Source organism: Poecile atricapillus, chromosome 22 (assembly GCF_030490865.1).
Source record: "Poecile atricapillus isolate bPoeAtr1 chromosome 22, bPoeAtr1.hap1, whole genome shotgun sequence".
Lineage (NCBI taxonomy): Eukaryota > Metazoa > Chordata > Aves > Passeriformes > Paridae > Poecile > Poecile atricapillus.
Window position 1 is genome coordinate 5,962,547 of NC_081270.1, and position 23,434 is coordinate 5,985,980.

Below are 23,434 nucleotides of genomic sequence, written 5' to 3' on the forward strand. Positions count from 1 at the left end.
AAATCAGGATTCTCGTCCAGGAAAGGTCTCTTTCCAAGCAGAAAAGTTGCAGTGCACTTGTTCACATATCTTGCTCATCCTTCTGCCAGAGAAAGCATGACTTCTGCTCAAACACAGTCAGGACATTGAAGGATGTCCTGCAAACCTCCCAAACACAGTGTTCAGCTGATCAAACCTTGGAAACAAGCACAGACCTAACTTTTGCAATCATGGACTTAGTGGAAAAGACCCTCAAGATTGAGACTGATTGTTCTCCCACCACTGCCAAGACCACCACTAAACCACGTCCCCAAGTGCCACATCTACACGGCTTTTAAACCCTTTTAAACCCACCACTACTCTGGACAGTCTGTGCAGGGGCTGGATGAGCCTTTCCACAGAGATTCTTACTGATGTCCCCTGCAACAACCTGAGGCCAGTCCCTCTTGTCCTGTCCTTTGTTTGCTGGGAGCAGAACCTGATCCTCACACGAATGCATCCTCCTGGGAGTTGTGGAGAGCAAGAAGATCCCCTCAAGCCTTCTTTTCTCCAGGCTGAGTCCTCCCAGCTCCCTCAGCTGCTCCTTGTCCTCCAGACCCTTCCCCAGTTCCATTCTCTTCTCTGGACATGCTCCAGCCCCGCATTTCCTTCTTGTAGTGAAGCACCCAGAACTGACCCCAGAGCTGGAGCTGCCTCAGCCCAGGTGTGTGGTCACTGCCCTGGTTCCACTGGCCACACTGCAGCTGGTACAGCCCACGTACCACTGGCCTCCTTGCCTATCCGGGCAGGGAAATGTGCCAGCCGGTGTGTGCCCAGGGCAGCAGCGAGATGAACGGGCCGGCCTTCCCTGAGGGCCGGGCTGGCATTCCCTGAGGGCCGGGCCGGGCTTCCCTGAGAGCCGGGCTGGCATTCTCTGAGGGCCGGGTTGGCCTTCCTTGGGAGCCGGGCTTCCCTGAGGGCCGGGCTGGCATTCCCTGAGGGCCGGGCTGGCTTTCCCTGGGAGCCAGGCTTCCCTGAGAGCGGGGCCGGCCTTCCCTGAGGGCCGGGCCGGCTTTCCCTGGGAGCCGGGCTTCCCTGAGGGCCGGGCCGGGCTTCCCTGAGGGCCGGGCAGCGCTCCGCCCTGCGGACCCCAAGCTGCCGCAGCAGGATGGAGCTCGGGGCACCACACAGATACCCCAGACACAGCGTGGACACAGTGCGGACACAGCTCCCGGCCAGCCCCAGCACCGCGTCCCGCCCGGCCCCACAGCCCGCCCGGCCGCCTCTCGCCTTCCGCCACCGCCTCCGCTTCCGCCGCCATTTCCGCTTCCTGCAGCGGCGCTCGTCATGTCGGCGCTGGCCGCGAATCCAAACAACCCCGTGGTTTTCTTCGATGTAACCATCGGCGGGCAGGTAGGGGTGCCCGGGGAGGGACTGAGGCGGTAACTGGGGGTGTCGGAGCGCTGTGGGGAGAGAGTGATGTGGGGCAGTGAGGGAGTTCGAGCCTTGCGGGGCCGCGACTGGAGGCGCTGGCGGGGGCGATGCCGGGGAGCGGGGCTGTGGGGTCACTGGGCCCGCCGGGGAGGGGAGCAGGAGGGGCCTGGAGGGACGGGGATCGATGGGGGTGAATGAGGAGACCGGGTTTGTGCGAGTGCCCGGGGTGTGTGTGTGTGTGAGGGGACCTGGCAGACTCACCTGGTCCCCGTCTCCTCAGGAGGTCGGCCGCATGAAGATCGAGCTGTTCGCCGATGTTGTACCCAAAACAGCAGAGAACTTCAGGTAACGAGCAGCTACCGTTCCTTTGCAGCTCAGCCTGGAGCTGCAAAGGCTTTCTGGTGCAGGAATGGCTTTTGGTGGCAAAAACAGTTGACACCCGCCCCAAACTGCTTCGCCTGCTTTGTGTCTCTGTTCTCAGAGTTGCTGTGTGGTGTCCTGGTCTCTCAGGGGACCCTGTCTGGATGGAAGGGATCCTCTTCTGCTTCTTCTGTGAAGCCTCCTGATGTGCTCCGTGCATTTAGAACAGGCAGTGCCTTGTGCTGTGGTGGAGCTCTCCTGGCCACCCAATTCTGCCATCAACTGAGGGATGCACCATGTGAAATCCCACTTCCATCAGAGGGATGGACATACCGTGGTCTCTGTCAAACACAGAGCCTGCCCCACATTCACTTGTCTCTTACAACCTTAGTGATCACTCTCTCCTCACCACAAAGAGCACAGAAAATGTTTGACAGGGGGAAGGAGTTGCCATTTCCTGTTCCTGTTTCTCTGGGAACATCTCTGACACAATAAGGAAAATCCTGTGCACCAGTTGGTGCAGCCCTCAGAATTCACATGCTCCTAACACTCTCCTCTCTTTTTGTTTGCCAGGCAGTTTTGTACAGGTGAATTCAGGTAAGTGGATTATAATGTCCTTTAAGTGTGCAACTGGAGAAACAGGGCTGGGTGATGTAGAAAGGGTTGTCTTGAACTTTTTCATGTTATACTAGTACAAAATGGAAGAGAAGTCTGCTCTGAGGGAGTCATGAGGGGTTGGGAGACTCGGAGAGATGACAGGTTTCCCTTTTGGATATGACTTATTTAGTTCCCAAGTGGCTTTAAAAAGCCCTGTCTGCAAAGCCCACCTGCTCATGCTGCACATTGCAATGGGATCCTGTGAAGATGATGATGATGTGGATGTTGCAGGGAACAGTCATTTCATGTGCAGAGCCCACTTGAGGCTTTTTTTTTGCCTCCAACAACAGCAGCAGCTCAGAGGCTGTGGCACTTGGTTGTATTTCAAGGCAGCTGCTCATGTATTGGGCAACCCTTTGGGACTCTGAATTGCTGGGAGAATTTTGTGTTGGGATATCCAGCAGGTTGCAGTAATTCTCCTTTTCACTTCCTTACAGGAAAGATGGTGTCCCTATAGGTTATAAAGGAAGCACTTTCCACAGGTAAATGATTTATTGTTGTTTAGACACTAAATAGTAGCCTGAGCCATATGGGGTTTTGTGACCTGCCTTGAGCTATTAGTGGTGTTGATTTGTGGATCATGGCTAATGAAGTTCTGTGGTTTTGGGGGACGTGGGGATTGTGTCCTCCCCACTGTGAGCAATCCCCTGTTTCTGGTGTGCCATGTCAGATATGACATCTATCACCTAACCACTATCCCTGGTCAAAAGCAGTGAGTCCTAAATTACCTCATATCAACCACTAATTAATATTTGCTGTAGATTTTAGGCTGCAGCATTCATAGACTGTTAACTTCAGTTGCACAGCAAGGCAGAACCCCTTTTCACCTTACACTGAGCTTCTTGAGGCCTTTGGCCACTGAGAACTAAGTGTTGTTTTACTCCTTTAGGGTAATAAAGGATTTCATGATCCAAGGAGGTGACTTCGTAAATGTATGTACTCCTGTACTCTTTTTGTCCTTTTCCTCTATGGTATAACATGCTATTATTTCCAATGGTCTGTGCTGATTTGCAGGATCTCTTTTTTGAGGTATCCAGCAGTAACTGGAGGTGTCCTCATGGCACTGCTGCTGTCTTACTGCAACAGACAGTAAATCACTTGAAGACAAATCTGGAGCCTTGGGTGAACACACAGTCTTCCCAGAATACTTTCTCTCTACAATAGCCTGGAATACACTGGAAGCTTTCAAAACCTGATTTTTTTTTTCCCCTGTTTTCCTTCCCTTTTCTGTTATCCTCCTCCAGACAAAATCCTCTGTGAATTTTAATTCACATTGTAGATAGACCCTAAGTACAGAACCCATTGTGTGACATAAGAGGTCATTTAAATCAAAACTAGCCTTTTGTTACTAAATTGTCTCAAAACAGAAAAGACTTTGCACCCACAGTGGTGGTCATGCTCTGACGTGGGGATAAGCAGAATATGAGTAAGGCTGAAGGGCCACAGGATCTCTTCACTGTTCTAGGACTCAATAAAATTATTTTGTTTTTGGAAGTGTTTCAAAATATGAGGGAAGTGATAAAGCTTTTTTAATATAAAACTTGATTGTATGAAAGTCTCTGAGAGAAATGACCACACAGCAGGTGGTTCAGCAACACCAGACTCTGGTGTAGTTGCTAATTGTGACACTGCTCAGATGTCCCAGTGTGCCATATTACTTCCACTGCATCTCAGCAAGCTTCACAGATTGCTCCAGTATTTGGAATTTATATGTTATATTTATTACAAAGCCACTTGGGGAACAAGCACAGTCACACTGACCCCTGAGACAGGGTGTACGTTTCTGTCTCAGAGCCAACAGTTTAAGTAAACTACAGAGAGCAGCAGGAAAACAAACAAAGGCTGGGCAAGTAGAGCAAAAGATGTGGAGCTGCATGTGCCCATACTGCTGTGTCTTCTCCCTTTTCCCTTCCAAGTCCTGATGGGTCTGTACCAAGCAATCTGTAGCCTCCACTCCAGTCTGGACTTAAGCTTAACATCTGCATGGGCTTCTGCCAACATATGAATGGTGAACAATGAACTGTGTAGTTAGAAACCAGTTGCTGTTCTTGTTCAGAAATGGAACACTGAATGTGTTCACTGCTGGTGTGTGTAAATGGCAATACAACATCCATTTTGCCCTTTCCTCTTGCTTGGAGATTTTAAATTAATTTTTAAATTGAAATATTCTTTAGCAATTGCTACAGAGCAAATGCTGTGGCTGACTGGGTACCTCTCTCGTGCAGGGAGATGGCACTGGAGTAGCCAGTATATATAGAGGTCCTTTTGCAGATGAAAACTTCAAGCTGAAACACTCTGCTCCTGGCCTGCTTTCTATGGTGAGTATGAAATAATGATATTACAGATTAAAAAGGTTTTGGTAATTTCTCTGTGCCCTTTTCCTAAATGTATAGGATACTTGCTGGACAACAGAATCTCTGCCATTTGGTACAGGGTCTGCTTTGTAACTACTAGCCAAGCAGTTACTTATGGGTTAATATGTTGAGTAACACAATGGTCCTGATCCTGCAGCATCCTTTCTTTGCTGCCTGTTGGAGTGCTGGGACATGCTTTGCTTGATTGCTTTCAGAAGAGCTTAATTTTTAGAGTTTTCATACAGTGGTGAGTTGGTGGCATTTTCTTCTTTCCTGATACTGTTATCAAACACTGACCTTGGCAAGGATGGAACAGAGAGATTTGGGAGTTCCAAAGCCACAGCAGTGTTACCATGGTATCTTTTAAAACAGACCTTCCTATTCAACATAGTAGGAGAAACTGCAACCATTGCACATTGTCTGGTAGGAACAATACCCTGACTTTTAGAATAGAAAGCAAATGGAGCCAGTGCTTCAGGGTTCTATCTACAACTTCTTCTTCCCCAGCTCTTTCAGCTGCTCTGCCCATAAAACCACTTGCTTAGACCATTTCATCATATGGGCTAGTTATTCCTTCATCTTGAAAACATGGCCCAAAAAGAGGTGTCATGGCACAGCTAAGCAGCTGCTGTGGTTTGGTGTGAGAGGAGAGGTTCACTCCAGTATTGCCAGCTTTGTGTTAAAGTGGCATGGCTCTGAAGTCATCATACTGGATCAAACCATGGATCCCAGCTGGATCCTTTTGAAACTGGCTAGCATTAACTAGAAAGCCAGAATGACCCTGTCCTTTGCAATCTTGCACCTGCAAAACTTGACCAGTTCACTCATCAGGACAGAAACTTGCTTTAGTAGCTCCTGGTTGTCAATATCACAAGTGGCCTTCAGTGTTGCAGAGATGTTTTCTTAACAGAATGCAAAAGCTTTGGGTTTTGTACCTGGGTGTGAACAAAATTTCATATCTGCATCCCACGGTTCCTGTGAGCCCTGTGCCAGTACAGTTGTTAATTTTTCATCATGATCATTGAAAATTTTTAATTTTTATTCTGAGGAAACCTCCCAAAAAAACAGAAACCAGCTGGGTTTTTTTCTTGCCCTGGTTTCTGGCATTCAGATTTCCTCAGGGTAATGCTGCAGCTAATAAATACTTGTCACCAAAAAGTTCAGCCTTTTTTCAGGGGCGTGCTCTAGAGCCTGGACTTCGGCACAGTCTTGTATTGAACACACCTTTATAGAAATATAATTAATAGCTGGTGACGTGGCTCTTGCACATTCTGCTGTGACCAGAGGTGGTGATATCCCAGGACAGGGTGCTCTCCTGCAGATGTGCATCTTCTTTCCTTTGGTTTGTGTAGCAGTAAGCTAAAAATAATAAAAATAAGTTTTGAGCAACACCTCTTCTTTGTGTTTTTGGCCAGTCTGAAATTGTACACTTTATTTTGCCATTCTCAACCCCCAGGCAAACAGTGGTCCCAGTACCAATGGCTGCCAGTTCTTCATCACGTGCTCCAAGTGTGACTGGTTGGATGGGAAACATGTTGTATTTGGTGAGTACCTGCAGTACAAGTCCTGGAGTGGCAGCTCACAGACATCCCTGCAGGGCAGCTGTTAAAATAAATAGTGAGAATCAGAATCTTCTGAAATGGGAGAAACCCACAGGGATCCTCAAGACCAACTTTGACCCTGCACAGGGCACCCCAACAATCCCACTCTGTGTCTGAGAACATTGTTGAAATTCTCCTGGAGCTCTGGCAGCCTTGGGGCTGTGATCATTCTCTGGAGTGCCTGTTCAGTGCCCAACCACCTCTGGGTGTGGACTGCTCGTTCTTCCCTCCTCGCTTGTGCTGAGGGATCAGTGCAGCCTGATGCTGTGATGGATCACTGCTGAAATGGATCATTTTTTCACAGGTTAGCTTTAATCCAGATCAGTGTTCAGTGTACTGTTTTTGTACAAATCCTTGTGCCAGTGCAGAAGGCACAGATGAGTGGAATGATTCCTTTCTTCTCCACTATCAGAGAGGGCTGAGCTTTCAGCAGAGTTTTGGACAGAAATTCTGCTGATTTCTGTTTACTGCTGGTTGAACTGTAGGAGTTCCAGGCCAGTCTTAAGCTGGTGGCTTCAAACCCCAAATTTCTGCACACACCACCCCTGTGATGAGAAAAGGCACTTAATCTGTGCTGAATGTGGAGAATGTTTGAAGAGGGATTGTTTCCTTTATGATTTTAGAGATCAATAACAAACCCTGAAGTGCCCAATAACTTTGCACAGCACAGGGCTTTTCAGGAAGAGCAAAAAATGCATGTACCTGTGATGAGCTGGGGAGGGAACAAAGGTAAAAAACAGCCATATTAAAGTGCATAAATTTTCTCATTCTAGGTAAAATTGTCGATGGGCTGTTGGTCATGAGAAAAATTGAAGTAAGTTTGAATATGGCTACTTCCTTGTGAATGTCTGCATTGCAAAGTCATGTACAGGATTAAGTAGATGTCTTGGTTTGAAAAGACAGGTGTCTGCTAAGGAAGGCAGGAACCTCCCTTGAAATGGAAGAACGGAATCCCCTCTCAAAATTATTATAATTAAATCAAGGGGCTCTCATGCAAAAATATTGGAATAGGAATAATAGTTCTTTACTAGGAAAATAAAAATAAAAACACACTAGTACAAAAAAACCCCACTGACAGAATACAGCCTGCCAGCCTGTTGGTCAGGGTGTTGGTAGCAGTCCAAATGGTGGCTGCAGTCCTCCAGGAGTGTCAGATGTGCTTCTGCTGAAGCAGTGATCCTGTAGAAGGGTGTAGTTTTCCTCTGAAGGTCCAGTGGTGGTGTAGATGGGTCCTGTTTCCCTCTGGGAATGCAGTGGAGAAAAGCTGCCTGTGGTGTTCTGAGTCTCTGATTATATCCAGGTAGGAATGCTTGGTTCCTCCCCCTGGGTGGAGCATCTCCCAAGGGATGATGGAATTTTATCAGTCATGCAGTGAGACTCAATGGCCCATGAACAGCAGATTTCCCCCTGGAGGGAGGATGGGTCTTGGGAGAGATAAAGAACACTGCCCCACCTGGTTTTAACATCCTTTTGGTTACATCTTGCATTGCAACCCAAGACAGTAGAGTTGTCCTGTTCCCTCCTGCTGTTTACAGGATACCAGGGAATACCAATGTTGATAACTGGCATTATCAGTTGTCACCATTATAATGTAGCAGGAAATCTGTTGAAGCACAGGCTGTCATATGAGTTGGCTTTGGAAATTTGCTAGGATCTTGTGACTGTGATAGTCTTTGAGCGGGGATTGCGTTCTTGGCTTTATTTGCTTTGCATTTGTTCAGGAGGCTGAATTAAAAAGTTGTTCCATCAGCAGCTCAGACAAGAGCGTAAAGCATCTCACTTCTTTGCCATTGCCTGGGATTATTCAGTGGATGCAAAATCATCAGTTCTGCTGATCCATGATCAGCATGTTTAATAAGAAAAATTAAACTAATCTCCTGATGGGCTTCCAGAAGCTGAAGATAAATACAATCCGGGTGATGATTGCTGCCAACATCAGGCCTGGGTGTCATGGCAGGATAATGAGTAGATTTAACAAATAGCAGCAAGTTCTCTGAGACTGCCAGCATTGACTCCATGACACACGTGGGATAATGTGCATAAGGGCCTCTAGTGTAGGAAGCAGGGCAAGCACAGAGCTGTTGGGCTTTGAGAAAAGGTCATATGGCAGGAGCTGTACAGTGTGGTATAATCTGCTGGAGGGTTGTGGTGAGCCTGCTTTGGGTATCAGTGCAGTAAGACCAAAGTAAAGAAAATTAGAGATTCAGAGAACAGCTGAGTCCTGCACATCAGGAGGTTCAGAATGAGGGTTGCTTTGCCACTTCTCTTTCCTTTCTGTTTGAACACAAGTTTGTTTTATTTGTGGCAGCTGCTTTTAGTATTAAAGCTGGAGCAGTCTCAAGTATCTCCATGAGGAGCTCTCCAGCTTTTGCTCTGTTCCTTCCATCCAGTTCAAAGGACCAGCCTCTGGTCTGTGTCCCAAACCTCTGCTTACAGAGAGAATTCACCAGCTTATGGTTGGGCCTGTTGCCAAATGTGTAATGGTGCTTTTCTGCTCCTCAGAGCTGTGTCTGGAATTCCCTGTTCCTCATGTTACAGAGATATCTCTTAGACACTCTTTCAGTACCTGTCACTGCCTGGGTTTGCTGTGTTTTTATAAGTTTTAATGTTCTGTATTTGTTTGTCCCCAGAATGTGCCTACGGGTCCCAATAACAAACCCAAGTTGCCAGTTGTGATCTCTCAGTGTGGGGAAATGTGAAGCAATGACAGAGCAATGTGGTAAGTCTCAGTCTTCACAGGCACAGTGCCATGAACTCTGTGCTGCTCTGCTCCTTACTTTTCTCTTGACTTATATTCACATTCCTTTGAACCTGCAGAGAGCTGTCTCAGCTCAGTGAAACACCAGAAAGTGCTTCTCTAACACCATTCGTTTTTTGCCAGCTGAAGTCCCAGAACTGGCTTCCCTCCAAGCTGCACTAACACCAGAGGCAGCACAGCAGGGATAAGATTTTGCAGCTGCAGTCAAGGGGAAGATGGGTTTGTGGGAGCTTTTTCTAGGATTGGGTTAGGCTGCCTTGAAGCCTCGATGCTAGAAAGTGGATGAAAGGAAATTGCAGCAGTAATCCATCTGGCATTACCCAGGCAGTCTGGTTGGTGGGAGGCCTCACTTTGACCTGCAGGTGGAGAACTTTCCAACAGCTACAAAAAGCAGAGTGTCCATGGGTGGGACAGGCAGGGATCAAGAAAAGGAGAGGAGAAAGAGAGGACTTGAGCCTTCTTGCTCAGCACAGCTGTAGGACCAACACCACTGAAGGACCAAGGAATTACCATCTTACATAGTCTTACCTTGACTTGAAAAAAGTACCACTGTCCTTACCTGAAGGGAGATGTTTCCACTATTTACTGTTATTCAGGCTTCATTTTGCTTAAACCAATAGTCTCAGGCTAATACACAGTATTCTGTCTCTATTTGTCTGCTCACTTTACTGTAAAAAACATAGGTATTTAAACAAATGTGTCTAGATTTTTTGGGCTGCAGCTTGTCAAAAATCTGCTGTATTAGCCTTTTGGTTGCTGATTTTTTCCAAATTTCAGGAGGCAGCTCTGACAAAGGCACATAACCAAAATTGTTGAGCTTCCATTAAATGATATCCAAAGGCAACTGGAATTGCCCATAATGTTCCCTGTTTTGTAATAAAGTCTTAGAGACCTGCAGCACTTCAGACCCTTGGGACTTCTTGCTATTTGATGAAGTGACAACACGGAATGTAATCATTCTTCCATTTCCCTGGTACTTCTGGTGCCATGTCCAGGCTTTTGAAAAAAGCCTGCTAGCAAAGCTGTCCCTTTTCTTGCAGAGCTATCCTGAAGGGTTGTGTCCCCTTTAGGGTTGTCCTCAGGCCCAGACTTCTTTATAATTTTAGTTTGGAGTACAGGATTTCTGGTCAATGCCCAGCTTGAGCCTGGAAGCTTTTCATTCATAGGTACAATGCTTATTTCCCAGCCAGGTCTTAGGAACAGCCTTGCTGCACCCTCATGTCTCTCTTCTGACTGGGGAAGAGAACAGTTTTGCATTGCTTGATGTCAGACAGCCACATCAGCTACTTGTCAAGATCCTTGAAAATCAGCTGGGAGAAACAAGCACTGTTGCTTTTAACTTCACAAGTAGACGCAGTTGCCCGGCAGGCAGACCCAGGAGGACTCCCAAGTTCTATGCATGATGAGAGCTGGTGTGTGTAGCAACTGGCATGCATTTAAAATTGCTGTGTGGCCCCTGGTGTCACTGCACAGCCTGGCTGTTGTAGGATCTGTTGGGAATGCCTGTCCAGCATTTCAGACTTGTTTCTTCTTCCTTTCAGTGTTCCTTTACCGGTGATTAGACCTGTGCTGGCTCTGTGCAGTTCCAATTCCAGCCAGCTCACCCACTGTCCCAGACTTCTCCACAGGCCAGATTCATGCTCTTGAAGTTCTCCTGAAATTATTTACTAATGGGCATCTCTTTTTTTTCCTTTTTTTTTTTTTTTTACATTTTGAAATGTAAATAAAGAATTTTTTTTAAACATGTGCAGTGCACGTCAATTAACATTTGTGAGAATGGATTCTTCTCCAGGTGAGAAGGGCTGTGTAACATCTTCAGCAACATTCATTATCCCAGGCTGGTTCAGTCAGGAACATTTACTGCATGGTATTGAGAGAAAGCAGGGGTGAAAGGAGGTACCTACAACTCCCTGGCTGGCAGAAAGGTTCTTGGCATCTTGGCAATCTCTAGAACCTTTGTGTGCACAGCCTTACTGAGGCACTAGAAATTGGTCTAGCACAGATTCCATCACCGTGAGTGCTGGGCTCAGAGGAGAGTTCTGATGTAAATAAATGTCTTTCAGCCTTCCCCTAGCACCAGGTAGCACCAGGCCATGGAACTGTTACGTGCCACGTGTTGGAGGAGTTCACCTGGGTACTTACAGGGGTGTTGGAGCATGCCTGTCACCTGGGAAACACAGAATGGTGATGTTGTGATAGGATAGGAATGAAAGTGGGGCTGCTTGTCCTGTGTAGTGAGGAGAGCGCAGCTGAAGCTGCCTTTCTTCTCCCAGAGCAGAGCTGGGAGCTCACCCACCTGGCAGGGGACAAGCCAGCACCCTGCACAGGGCTGGGTTCCAGCAGGAGCTTCTCACCCAGCTGTTTAAAGGTAAAGGACCTGTTTAAAGTTAGAGTCTGTTCTATCACAAGCAGGTGCTTCATCCCATGTGGAGAGATCCCATCCCTCCCTGGGCCAGCAGCTGTAGGGTGCACTCTGCCTGAGCTGGGCCAGCACTGACATGCTGGAAGAAGCTCCCACAGGCTTGGCTGTGCTCTTTTTTTTCTCATGGCTCTTTGAAATCCTGGCAGCAGGCTCTGGCTGTCAGCATTCCTATGTCTCCATTCCTGGGATTGCACAGCAGCTGAGGACACTCTCTTCTCTCCAGCCTGAGGCATGTCACTTTGTACCTGCAGAACATCAGGTGATAAAAGAAGCACAGACGCCCCAATCCTTTCTTCCCCAGCCCCACAAATGCTTTTCCCGTGAGGGGAAGGTTGAAGATTCTCAACAGGCTGGCTCAGGTGCCTCAGGGAGCTATACCTGGCAGTGCTGTGCTGAGGTTTGCACTTCTGGCTGCTGGTACCCAAATTCACCACTTTTTTCACCAGGGAAACCGGTTTATTTCTGGTCCAGGCTTAGCAGCACTTTTCCAGCCTGATGTATTTATGTCACTGCCATCAGCTGGTCTCACTTCCTGCATACAGGGGTCACAGAGCTTCCCCACATTAATTAAGAGTGGCAAATACATTACAACCTCTTTGTTGTTACAATGGCTAATTACATCTCATTATATTTCCATTCAACATGGAATGTGCAGGGTTCCAGCTTTCCAGCTTGTGTGCCTTGTTCCTTACCTGCTGGCTGAAAGTCTTCTCAAAGACCACATTTTTGGTTGAATTCCCCCGTGATGACATCACCCTTGTGTTGTATGTAGCAAATCTTAGAATGTCCTCCTGTAGAGGAGGTGATGGAGCTCTTCTCAGCTCCAGCATTTTCCTCCAGCTGTGGATGCTGCAGCTAGAGATGCTGTTTCTGGTGGCCTGTACATTTCTCTGAGGGTCTGAGCTGCCTCTGGACCCCACAGTGTTACCCCCTAAAAACATACTTGGGGCCCACAATTTCAGCTGTTGGTGCATGGCCCTGACATCCCCACAGATTTTCTCACAGAGCTGAAGTTTTCTCCACCATTTTCTCCCTCATGGGCCTGGTGTATTCTGTAATTCCCATTCTATTGTAAGATTATTTTTCGGGTGAGTCACTAAGCAGCATCCAATTTTGACATCATTCTAGCTTCTTTATCCAGGTCATCATCCTGGTGCAGATCCTTTTGGGATTGTGTTATTGTTTTCAAGCCCTTCCCTTCGTTAAGTGAGCTGAAGATCAGGTGGAAGAGTTCCCAAGAGAGCTGGATGAGACCAGTGTTCCTATGGATTGATGTGTTGGGTTGACCTTGGCCTCATTGGAGTCCCTCACCTGGCCAGAGTGGAATGTGGGGAACCAGAATGGTGAACTGGAACTGGACAGTGATTTGTGTGCAGTGCTGAAAGGGCTGATCCCAAGGGGATTTTTGGTTGCAAAAATGGTGGGGTGGTGGGTCACCTCCCAGAGACCTTCTGGGCTGATGACTTTTCCCTCCTCTTATATCCGATAAATGACATAGCCAAGGCAGGGTTAGGGATCTGCGGCCACCAACCACATTTTTCATGTGCCAAAGGAAAATTAACTTGTTGGACAAGGACAGAGTTTTCCTCTGGACCTTCCCTCTGGGGAATCCAGCAAGAGCTGTCAGATATCTCCAGGCCGCTGTAAATTGAAGACATAAGGGTAAGGAGGCAAAGAGGAGCTGGGAGGTGGTGCTTGGAGAACGGCTCCAGCAGGGAGAAGGACCCAGCAGTGATGCTTTGGGTGGGTAGATGGGCTCAGGGTAAGGAGCATCCCCCTCCCCACCGAGAACGATGGGATGCTTAGGGAAAAGCTGATTCCCCGCGGATCAGCTCAGTGCTGTAGCTCCACGTCCGTAGGTGGATTAGGGAGCTCTGACACGGCTCCGTTATTTCCCGCTGCTACTTAACGCTCCCGGGCCCTTTGTGGCCGTGAGTAACGGGAGCGGGCAGCGCTGTGGCCGGGCTGTGCCCGGCACAGCGGCCGCCGCCACATGGTCGCGCGCACTTCCCCGATCGTGCCCGTTGGGGGCGGGAGCACCGGCCGGAACGGCCAATCAGGGGCGGGGGCGGGGACTCCGGCCCGGCCGGTGAGAAAAGCTGGCTTGGCAGCCACGGGCGGAGCAGCCAATGGGCGCGCGCGCTTGAGGAAAGGCAGGTGCGACGACCAATAGGGTTTGGGCAAGGGGCGGTGCCGGTTTGGGGACAGACCAATGGGGACGCTCTCCGTTTAACGGGCGGGCCGGGTGGCGAATTGCGGCGCGAGCGGGCGGGGCGCGCGGGGTGGCTAGCCGGTGCGCGCCGCCATTGTGGCCAGTTCGATCGGTATCGGGAGCGGAGAGCGGAGCTCAGCGAGCCCGGAGCAGGGAGCAGCCCCCCCACGGCCGGCCTCAGTCACCATCACACCGCGGGAGGCGGCGCAAACAGCAGTCACCACCACCGTCCGCACCGAACAGCCGCCGCCATGAGCAGCGAGGCCGAGACCCAGCCGCCCGCCGCCCCCGTCCCCGCGGCGGCCCCCGCCGCCCCCGCCGACTCTAAGCCAAACGGCGGGACCGGGAACGGGGGCAGCGGCCTGGCCTCGGCGGCGCCTCCCGCTGGCGGGGACAAGAAGGTCATCGGTGAGGGCAGCCTGGGGTCCCCGGGGTCCCGGGGTGGGCGGGAAGCCCCGATCCCTCTGCCCCTCCCCCGCCATGGCTGAGGGTGGCGCGCGCTCCCTTTCCCCCCACCCCTCCCTCCATTCCCCCCCCCCCCCGAGGGGCGGCGCGCGCCCCCCGCCCGCCCCCGGCGCGTGCCCCCGCTCGCTGGCGCGCGCCGCGGCCGTTAGCCGCCCCCCCCCTCCCTCCCTTCCCTCCCTCCCTTCCCTCCCTCCGCCGCCCCTCCCCGCGCGCCGCCGGCCCCGCGTGCCGGGTGGGGGCGGGGCGGCGCAAGATGTCCGCCACGCGGGGCCTTTGTGCGCGCGCCCCGCCACGTGCCCCTGACGCGCCGCTCCCTCCCCTCCTTTCCCTTCCCTTCCCCTCTGCCCCCCTCCCTCCTTCCCGCAGCAACGAAGGTTTTGGGAACAGTGAAATGGTTCAACGTGAGGAACGGTTACGGCTTCATCAACAGGTGAGAGCGCCCGGACGCGGCGGGCCTTGGCGCGGGGAGCCCGGGGAGGGGGCGCGGCGCTTGTGACAGGCGGGGCGGGGGGCGGCCGTGCCTTTGCCGCCTCTCGCCCCGCTCGGTAGAAGGAGCTGGTGAGATGCGCCTTTTCTCCACCCTGGGGTTTCTGACCCGCTCGGGGTTTGTCTGGTTGGCTTCTGGGTCCGTTAACCTGGGCAAGAGCAGCGCTCTCGAAGCGAGTCTATTGCCACGGCGATGTGCCTTACGTTATGGTCCTTTCTTTTATGGTGTTTTGGGGCTTTTTTTCCCACCTCTTAAGGATATAAAAGTATATCAGGCTGTCAGCAGCACACAGAATATTTGTTCAAACTCCTGCGTGAAGTTCAGTCAATGCAGGCTAAAATTGCTTTGAGCACCTGGTAGTTCATACATGCTGTAATGAGGACACTCAACATGGTTGGAAAACGAGCTAAAGGAACATAATTCACATGGTCTGGTGCCACACTGAAATGTATGGATGGGTTATGTGAAACAAGTGCCTAGAAGGTTCCTTTTATGACAGTAGTTGGTGTGAAAAAACTGAACGCTTTGGGAGTTGTGTAAATGCATAAAGTAGGCCTGTCAGGGAGAGGAAGTGCTCTGCGAACAAGTTTTTAATAAATGGGTAATTCTTGGCCCCACTGATAGGGGAGGCCTCCCCAGAGTGTTGCCAGAGCTGTTTCCCTTAATTCGTGGTACTTACATTCCCCAGTCTCAGAATGTGGCTAAAAACTGAGGAATTCCCCCTTTAGGGCACCAAGCGTAGTGTTATTATTGGACCTTGTGTTTATGTTTGGTTTAAACACTGCCTTTTTGAACTGCCTGTTGCTTTATGAACTAGTCTGAATTGTGTGTCAAGCTCCTGAATTGGTTTTGTGTGTGCAGCTTTACAAAGTTGCCTCCCAGTCTGCCCAGTTTGTATTGTTCACACCGTGCTTCAGCTCCCAGTGTTGTGTAGTCACCAGTGCCGGGAGCTGTCGTGTCTCTGGCCTTGGAAACGCCTCCCAAGTCCCAGCCACAAACCCCACCTCGAGGGAAGGCTTTTCCTGTTCCCTGAGTAGTGAAAATGTTCTGTGATGTCAGTCAAGCAAGGAAGCAGCAGCAGCTAGTTGAGACATCCGAGTAGCTTCCCCAGTCATTACTTTGGCAGCTGTTTAATCCCTGAGGTTGCCATTTGTAATGAGAAACGCAGCATGATCTCGTATTATCAAGAGATTAGAGCCTGGTAACTGAAGGGGAGGACATTTCCTCAGCTCTGGAATCTTTGCCTGGCTGCAGGGAAGCTGTGCTGGGAGCTCCTGGCCTTGCATGGCTCTGCTTTAGCCAGGTGTGCTTTCAGATAAAATGAGCCTTTGGAGCTGAAATGAGCTTTGATGTATGTGCATGCTCACTTCAGGTATTTTCTGTGTGTTTTTAATGTTAGAAGTGTGATTCTGTTCCAAAATAGGAAGGAGTTTGAATTCTGGGTCTTTGATGGCTGTTTCTCATGTCTGCCAAAATAAAAAGTAGATATGCAGAAACTGCTGGCTTGGTCTGTACCATCACTGGAGCTGCACTGTCTGGCATGGTATTTGGTGCCCTGCTGAACTTGGCATCTTTGTCTGTCTGCTTTCCTGTTTCCCTTTTTCTAATATATTTTTGTGGATAAAAGGCATGAATAGAAGAGTTGCATAGTGAAAAGATCAGCTAAATTATCTGTTCAGCCATCAGAATGGGTGTCTCTCTTGTACCCTTCCAAATTTTCTTTGAAAAAGTGACGTTCCTGCTGTTCCATCATCCACATGACAGCGTGCTTGCTGGAAAACAGCATTGGGAGTGGAGTGGCCAGTGGTGTGAGGCTGTAAAATGCCCTGGTGTGTTTTTCACTTGACTTATTGAGCTCTGTGTGACCCAGTCAGTTGTCAGCCCAAAACTCCAATGTCCTCTTGAATGGAAACCGCTTTGCAAAAGGATGTTAAAAACAAGTATCTGGTCTGGTTGTCCAAAATTCAGCTTGAGCAAAAGTACAAGGTGTCTACTCTTGTGGATTAGCACTTCCTACCACTGTTTTTCAGGTGAGGATGAGGAAAGGTGCTCAGCATTTTTACTAGAAACATATTACTATGCTCTTGTGAAGGTTTTCAGCGTTTTGGACATTGTGTTTTGAAGAAGAGTCTTTCAGCTTTGGCTTTGCAAGGGCTTCTGGGTGCTGCATTGTGGGGCTTTGGAGATGAGATCAGAATGGCTCTGCTCTGCTGCCTTTTGGCTGCCTTTTCCCAGTAACCTTTGAGGTTTGTAGGCATCAATTTCAAGAGGAAACAAGGACACTTATTTTTACTGGTGATGCCTGACAGAATAGCTGTAGCTTGGATGGAGTTTCTGGAAGAAGTTTAATTGTCAATTCTCACTTTTTAAAGCTGGGGTGAAGAGCACCTGGCTTTATCTTACTAAAAACCAATCCAAGTATTCTGTTACTACTAACTATGAGCACTCCAGGTCAGAGCATGTTTTCACACAAGTCTACTTATGTCTTTAACCAGTCATTCTGGGAAATAAAAGCCACTTTGGTGTTGATTCAAACTGTTCCATGTAGTAATGAAACTTCACACTGTGGTGAGGGTGGGTTGGTGAGATGGGAGCTGGGCTGTCAGTTTTTCAGGAGTGGGGGAGATGGCTTGTGCAGCTCCAACCAGCGTTAGGGTGTCTCTGTTGTTACAGAGCAGAACAGAAACTTGTCACTGAAGCTGGTACTGAGCTGTGGTTGTTTGGGCTCATGGCAGTTGTGGAAGCTCTGCCAGGGTCATGCTGAAACATGGGTGCTCTTGGGTCCTTATAGATACAGACCTGAGCTGTTTTCTGTTTGTTGAGAGGGGAGACCAGGGCTTGGCTGACTGCTGCCTTCAGGGGCAGCTGGTGTTGCTGTTCCTCAGGTGAGTGAAACACTGAGGGGAGGTAATTGAGGCTCCAGTGGCAAAGGCAGAGCTGCTTCCAAAAGCTGCAGTAGCCAGTCTCCCACAGAGCACTGCTGGGAAGGAGTCAGTGGTCACTGTCAGGTGTTCAGACATCTCCATTGATGGGATGTAAAGGATGAAGGGGTGTGCAGCAGTGAGGAGAGTGCCTTCAGCACGTGCTTTGCACTTGGTGTAAGCTGCCTGCTGATCTCTTTCCTACACGCAGTAAGCTGATAGGAACTAGTTGAGAGCAGGTTGAGGAATAATGCTCAAAGCCTGTTATGATAGATCTGCATTTTGTCTCTGTACCAAACAACTGAATTTTTAATTCACTGTGCATTTTATTCACAATTTTCAATTTCCTGTTATCTTGCAGGAATGACACCAAGGAAGATGTGTTTGTCCATCAGGTAAGATTTCCTTGAAACTGAAACATACTCCCTCTCAGAACCTGACTGTGCCTGACGCATTTAAGTAGGGTTGAAGTTGTGGAAGAGCCTTTCAAACCACTTTTTCTTGGTTGCATTGCAAGTAGAGCCTGCTTGCACTTTGGGGTTTTGCACATTGGCTGAGTGGGCTGATGGTGTACAGTGATGAGAACTGAATTGCACTGGCTGCCAGCATAGGCTTGGGGATATCTGCTTGGAGTCCAGTCATCTTGTGGATTCATACAGTGGTTAAATAAGCCACTGGAAATAAAGTCAAATTAAAAGCTTGCAGCAGGGAGAGAAATTATTTAAACTGAGGGATGAAGTGCCAATGAAGCTCTTTTTTTCATAGGCAAAATTATAGATTTTATTGCTCTAAGATTTCAGTGAAAGTCTACAAACATTTTAGTAGGGGCTTTTCAGTTTAACTGATATGTATCCTTAGATAGAATGTTTGGCAAACAGGAAAATAGCCTCTGGAAAATAGCCCAAGACTGCACACCACACCTGTGTCTTACTTCATGGAGCAGGTTTGCCTTAGTTTAGTTTGTCTGAATTGCACATTTGTGATCAGCAATTTGCTTTTAGCCCTTTCTGGCCCAAGATCTTGTTAGTAAGCAGCCCACAAATAATTCCTGGTGGAGCCTGGTTTACTTCTGGCATTTAGGAGTCCATGGGTCATTCTTTTATCTCAACTTAGGGATATGCTGCTGATGTTAACACAAAGGAAGGGAAAAGCAATGCCTGGGAAACGTTTTGTGTTTGTTATCTCTCAGCTTCTTGCTTGTTCTTTGTGTGAATTACCAGCTTTTAGAGGCACTAGTTTGTGAGAGGTTATACATACCCTGAGGGGAAGCTTTCACACCCAATTGGCAAGTTAGGGTCACCTGTAAGTGACTTTGACTTACTGGTTGTGTTACAGGACTTGGCATGTAGCTACTATCTATGTTTCTGAAAGAACACTTTGGTAATGGTTTTATTGTAATATTTTTTACATAAATAAAAACAGTTACAGGGCTCTAATCTGAAAGAAATCAGGTTGAGAAGTTTTAGCTGTGTATGCTTTTCTCCATCCCTGTTACATAGCTCAGGTATCACAAAAAGCTGTTGGACTGGCTGCTGTTGTTATAAGGCTTTTCTTAAAGTTACTGAGTCTTGAGGGTATGTTTTTTTCCATTGATTTTGTTACATTTAGGGGGCAAAAATCTAATCAAATTGTGTGGCAGGTATTTATGTTAAAGTTGTTATACTTTTATTGCCCTTCAGTTAAAGTGTTTGATAAGCAGAACATGGCTGAGCATGGTGTGTATTGAGTATTAACTTGTCTGTCAGAGATGTCATCCAGTACTGCAGAACACTGAAACTGAGTTTGTTCTAGTGATGATGTTTGACTGGTGGCCACTCATGCAGAGATTGTCTGGTGCTGACACCTGGAAAAAGCCAATTCTTACTGTGCAGTACACATCTGGAGTAGATTTAGGATTAATTGATTAGTCCTGTGGTAGAAACTATAGAGTTGGAAGCCTTGGAGGAGGAGATCTCTTGATACCTGGCCATTTTTATGTTTACAGAGTATGGAACACAGAAGCTGCTGTGTCCTGTGATGTGTGGGAAATAATGAAGGGCTGGAAATCCAAGAGGGTGATTGGAAAGGCTGATACATTGGTGTATAGGCTTCAGAGGAATGTATAACTACCATAGTGATGTTGAATCTTAAACTCTGATTAGGAATCCTTTAGCCAGTGTGTGATGTGGGAGTTTTCCTCTTTGTTTTCAAACTGCCTTTTTAGCCAGCAGACAGCATGCTGACAGGTGCTTCCAGTTAATGGTAAAGCTGTTGCACATTTCAAATAGTTCAGAGCATAATACCAGGTACATTTTATGACTTCTTGGATTTTCCCAGTGATTTGGTTGCTTTTTCAGGAGTACATGAGTTTCTCCTAAGTTAAAAAAATTCAGTATTTAGTAATTTTAAAAGAAATAAAAAGTCTTCCTTTGTATTCTTACGCTGTGCCTGCACTGTTGTGTTGTTAGACTGCCATAAAGAAGAATAACCCCAGGAAGTACCTCCGCAGCGTAGGAGATGGAGAGACCGTGGAGTTTGATGTGGTTGAGGGAGAAAAGGTAAACACATGTCTCGGGTATCAGAGCGCACGTGGAAAACTCAGATTGCAGGCTTTGCTGTGATGTCTGTGGTTGGAGTTGATGCCTCATGACATCCAAGGAGGTGAATGGTTTTTCATTTCTTCACAATGTGGATGTAAATCATTGCTCAGCACTAGACTGTTACACCGCAGCTGGTGGGATGGTGATGTTTCCCTAATGCTGTTTCCACTCCTTAGGGCGCGGAGGCAGCCAATGTCACAGGACCTGGTGGAGTTCCAGTGCAGGGCAGTAAATACGCAGCAGATCGTAACCATTACAGACGATATCCACGTCGTAGGGGTCCTCCACGCAACTACCAGCAAAACTACCAGAACAGTGAGAGTGGGGAAAAGAATGAAGGAGCAGAGAACATACCAGAAGGTCAAGCCCAGCAACGCCGTCCCTATCGCAGGCGGCGGTACCCACCTTACTATATGCGTAGGCCCTACGGGCGTCGTCCACAATATACCAACCCTCCCGTGCAGGGAGAGATAGTGGAGGTAACGTTTGCCTGACATACAGTGCTAAACAGGCTTGGTTGCTTTGCAGCAGGGTGATGGGATGCACCTTTTGGCACTTCCTGTGTCAAAATCAACACTCCAGATGATTTTGGTAAGGTTTAGCAGTAATGTGAAATGAAGTAGCTGAAGGTGTCTTTGTTGCGGCTTGTAAAAAGCAGAGTGTTGCAATTTGTGTGATTAATTGGAGGATTCTCCATTGTGTGCACACCTGTTCCCTAAAACTGCTGTTCACCTTGACTGAACTGACAGCCTTCCAGCTCCTTTGTCACAGCCTGGCAAGCTGTGGAATTAGCTCATTTCTGGTTGGGGCTGAGGGGGTCTGTGGCCTGATGTCTTGCAGGGTGCTGACAACCAGGGTGCAGGAGACGGCAGACCAGTCAGGCAAAACATGTACCGGGGTTACAGACCAAGATTCCGCAGGTATGCTGCACATCAGCTGCTGCTCTTAGCCTTGTCCAGCAGCAGAGCCAGGACATGGCGATGCTCAGGTGCTGCATGGTTAAAGCCTAGCTTGACTTTCAGGGGTCCTCCTCGTCAAAGACAGCCTAGAGAGGACGGAAATGAAGAAGATAAAGAGAACCAAGGGGATGAAACCCAAAGTCAGCAGCCACCTCAACGTCGGTACCGCCGTAATTTCAACTACCGACGCAGACGCCCAGAGAACCCTAAACCACAAGATGGCAAAGAGACGAAGACAGCCGAACCACCAGCTGAGAACACGTCCGCTCCCGAGGCTGAGCAGGGCGGGGCTGAGTAAATACCGGCTTAACATCTCTACCATCATCCGGGTGCGTGAGCAGGGGCCTGGGGATGCCTTTTGCTGACTTTGTTTTGATGCGTTTAATTTGTGCCTTAGAAGGTTTGGATTCTTCTTGCTCACGTGTGCTGTAACTGATCTGTGTGTCTGCAGAGCTCTGTGAGGCTTTGTTGACTAATTGGGAGGTGTTAGTTACAAGCTTGAATTGTCATTGATGGAATAGTGCTACACTTTAAATCTTGGCTGTGTGTGGTAGTTCAGGTGTGCAGCAGTCTCTGCTCACCCAGAAATTCAAGCAGTGCTGGTGTAAAGACTTGAAAGTAGTCAGGAGAAGCACATGCTGGGATTTACCCAGCTGAGTCCCTGCTGGGAGGTGGATGGCAATGAGACCTCAGCATCCATTTCTACAAAGGTGTTGTGGAATTAGCAGGAGTGTCTCAGGAGCAACTTTTTATCTAATCAAAGTGCTGGAAAAAACGGTGGAAATGGTGCTTTTGTCAGAGCTGTGGGAGCTGTGTCACAGTGCTGAGGTGTGGACTTGGGAGGGTTGTGTGCAGGGCAGGGGCCAAAGGCTGGGTTAGGCAAAGGAACCTGGCTGCAATTTGGGCTTGTTTGGTGCTGACTCCTGAGGGACAGTTCTGCTAATTTGGGAATGTTTTCATTGCCAGGACTCTACCTGTTGTGCATTTCTTGTCACCTGTGTGTGTGTGTCCCATTCCTTTTGTCACTTGCTCCTTGCTCATTAGCTGGAGGGCAGGAAAGTGGAAGAGGCATTTAGGCTGTAGTGGGAGCAGACTGAGTGTTCACATTGAGGGGATGGACAGGGGCTGGAGGAGTGGGGCTGGGAGAAAAGCTCAGTGTTGGCAGCAGCTGCAGCCTCCCCAAACTGTGGGAGCTTCAGTCACTGCCCAGGCTGTGCTGCAGTGATCTCTGTGCACTTCTGGTGAACATTTGTTGTATCCTGGTATTCATCTTTGTGGTCAACACCTCCTGGATGAATTCTTAAAAATATGGGCTTCAAAAGGATACCACAGTGGCACCTTGGTTCCTCTTGCTGTCTGGTAGCATTGGAGGATATTTGGTTTAGTTTCTGTGCTCTGAGCAGTGGCTGAATGTCAGCAGAGCCTGGTGGGAGCAGCCCTCCCCATGACCAAAGGATCCTGTTGGATTTAAGCTGACTGAGAGCTCTCTTTGGAGTCTGTGGCATTGCTCCTGTGGGAAGGTGGCTGGTGTGGTAGCAGGGGGTGAGGGTTGGTCTGTGAGCTTGTGACAGGCAGCTTAGGGTGAATTTTTGAGTTGCAGGTGTTGGTACACAAAGCACCCCTGTAACCCTTTGTTACCTGTCTGATCAGCCTTTTTTTTCCCTCTTTTTCAGTTTAGTCATCAAAGAAAAGACTTTAAGAAATGAAGAAGAAAACGAAATTCCAGCAATAAGAAATGAACAAAAGAATTGGAACTGAAGACCTTAAGTGCTTGCTTTTTGCTGTTGACCAGATTACTAGAACTATCTGCATTATCTATGCAGCATGGGGTTTTTATTATTTTTACCTAAAGAATTCTCTTTTTGGAAATGATAAACACGTTTTTTAAAAGCCTGTTTTTTCTCAATATACCTTTAAAAGTTTGTAAATTGTTTCATATCTGGTCACGTTGAGATTTTTAAGAACCTCATTTTTAATTTGTATGAAGTATACGCCTGATTTTTTCAAGTCAAACTGCAAGCATCTGTTAATAAAGGTCTTAAAGAGTTACCATGTGTGCTTAGGTGTTTTAAACCCACTTTTGTTTGAAAGGGATTTAAGTAGTCATAGAAGGTTTGGGAAAAAATGTGATTGCTTTACTCTTTGGGCATACAAGGCTGATGGGGTAAAATGGAAAAATGGAAGTAAAACCAGTGGAGATGCAGTTGAGTGACAGTGGAGAAGGATGGGCAGGCACAGAGGGATGGGAGTGCCTGGTGCTAAGACCC

General features: G+C 48.3%; 2 protein-coding genes across 3 annotated transcripts; both read left to right on the forward strand.

The window, feature by feature from the left end:
- Positions 1 to 1,092: 1,092 nt before the first annotated feature.
- PPIH (peptidylprolyl isomerase H) lies at positions 1,093 to 10,859 on the forward strand. The gene is made up of 10 exons (XM_058855307.1): positions 1,093 to 1,371; positions 1,673 to 1,737; positions 2,326 to 2,349; positions 2,847 to 2,891; positions 3,299 to 3,341; positions 4,635 to 4,727; positions 6,220 to 6,307; positions 7,138 to 7,178; positions 8,995 to 9,083; positions 10,664 to 10,859. The coding sequence occupies exons 1-9, from the start codon at positions 1,306 to 1,308 to the stop codon at positions 9,061 to 9,063; spliced, it is 534 nt and encodes a 177-aa protein (XP_058711290.1). The 5' UTR covers positions 1,093 to 1,305; the 3' UTR covers positions 9,064 to 9,083; positions 10,664 to 10,859.
- A 2,973-nt stretch (positions 10,860 to 13,832) lies between these two features.
- Positions 13,833 to 21,496, forward strand: YBX1 (Y-box binding protein 1). Of its 2 annotated transcripts, none has more exons than XM_058854891.1 (7): positions 13,833 to 14,164; positions 14,588 to 14,651; positions 17,991 to 18,024; positions 20,077 to 20,166; positions 20,385 to 20,687; positions 21,049 to 21,128; positions 21,219 to 21,496. In XM_058854891.1, exons 1-7 carry the CDS (start codon positions 14,008 to 14,010, stop codon positions 21,463 to 21,465), a joined length of 975 nt encoding a protein of 324 aa, XP_058710874.1. In that variant the 5' UTR covers positions 13,833 to 14,007; the 3' UTR covers positions 21,466 to 21,496. The 2 variants fall into 2 exon arrangements, with proteins under 2 accessions (XP_058710874.1, XP_058710875.1); XM_058854892.1 differs by having other exon boundaries at positions 21,231 to 21,496.
- The last annotated feature ends 1,938 nt before the right edge of the window (positions 21,497 to 23,434 follow it).

Excerpts from the sequence above, each read along its gene's own strand:
- PPIH (XM_058855307.1), top strand. The coding sequence starts at position 1,306 with ATGTCGGCGCTGGCCGCGAATCCAAACAACCCCGTGGTTTTCTTCGAT. Across the intron at positions 3,342-4,634 it reads AAGGAGGTGACTTCGTAAAT|GGAGATGGCACTGGAGTAGC; the intron begins GTATGTACTCCT and ends TCTCTCGTGCAG. Across the intron at positions 4,728-6,219 it reads CTCCTGGCCTGCTTTCTATG|GCAAACAGTGGTCCCAGTAC; the intron begins GTGAGTATGAAA and ends CTCAACCCCCAG.
- YBX1 (XM_058854891.1), top strand. The coding sequence starts at position 14,008 with ATGAGCAGCGAGGCCGAGACCCAGCCGCCCGCCGCCCCCGTCCCCGCG. Across the intron at positions 14,165-14,587 it reads CGGGGACAAGAAGGTCATCG|CAACGAAGGTTTTGGGAACA; the intron begins GTGAGGGCAGCC and ends TCCTTCCCGCAG. Across the intron at positions 14,652-17,990 it reads GGTTACGGCTTCATCAACAG|GAATGACACCAAGGAAGATG; the intron begins GTGAGAGCGCCC and ends GTTATCTTGCAG.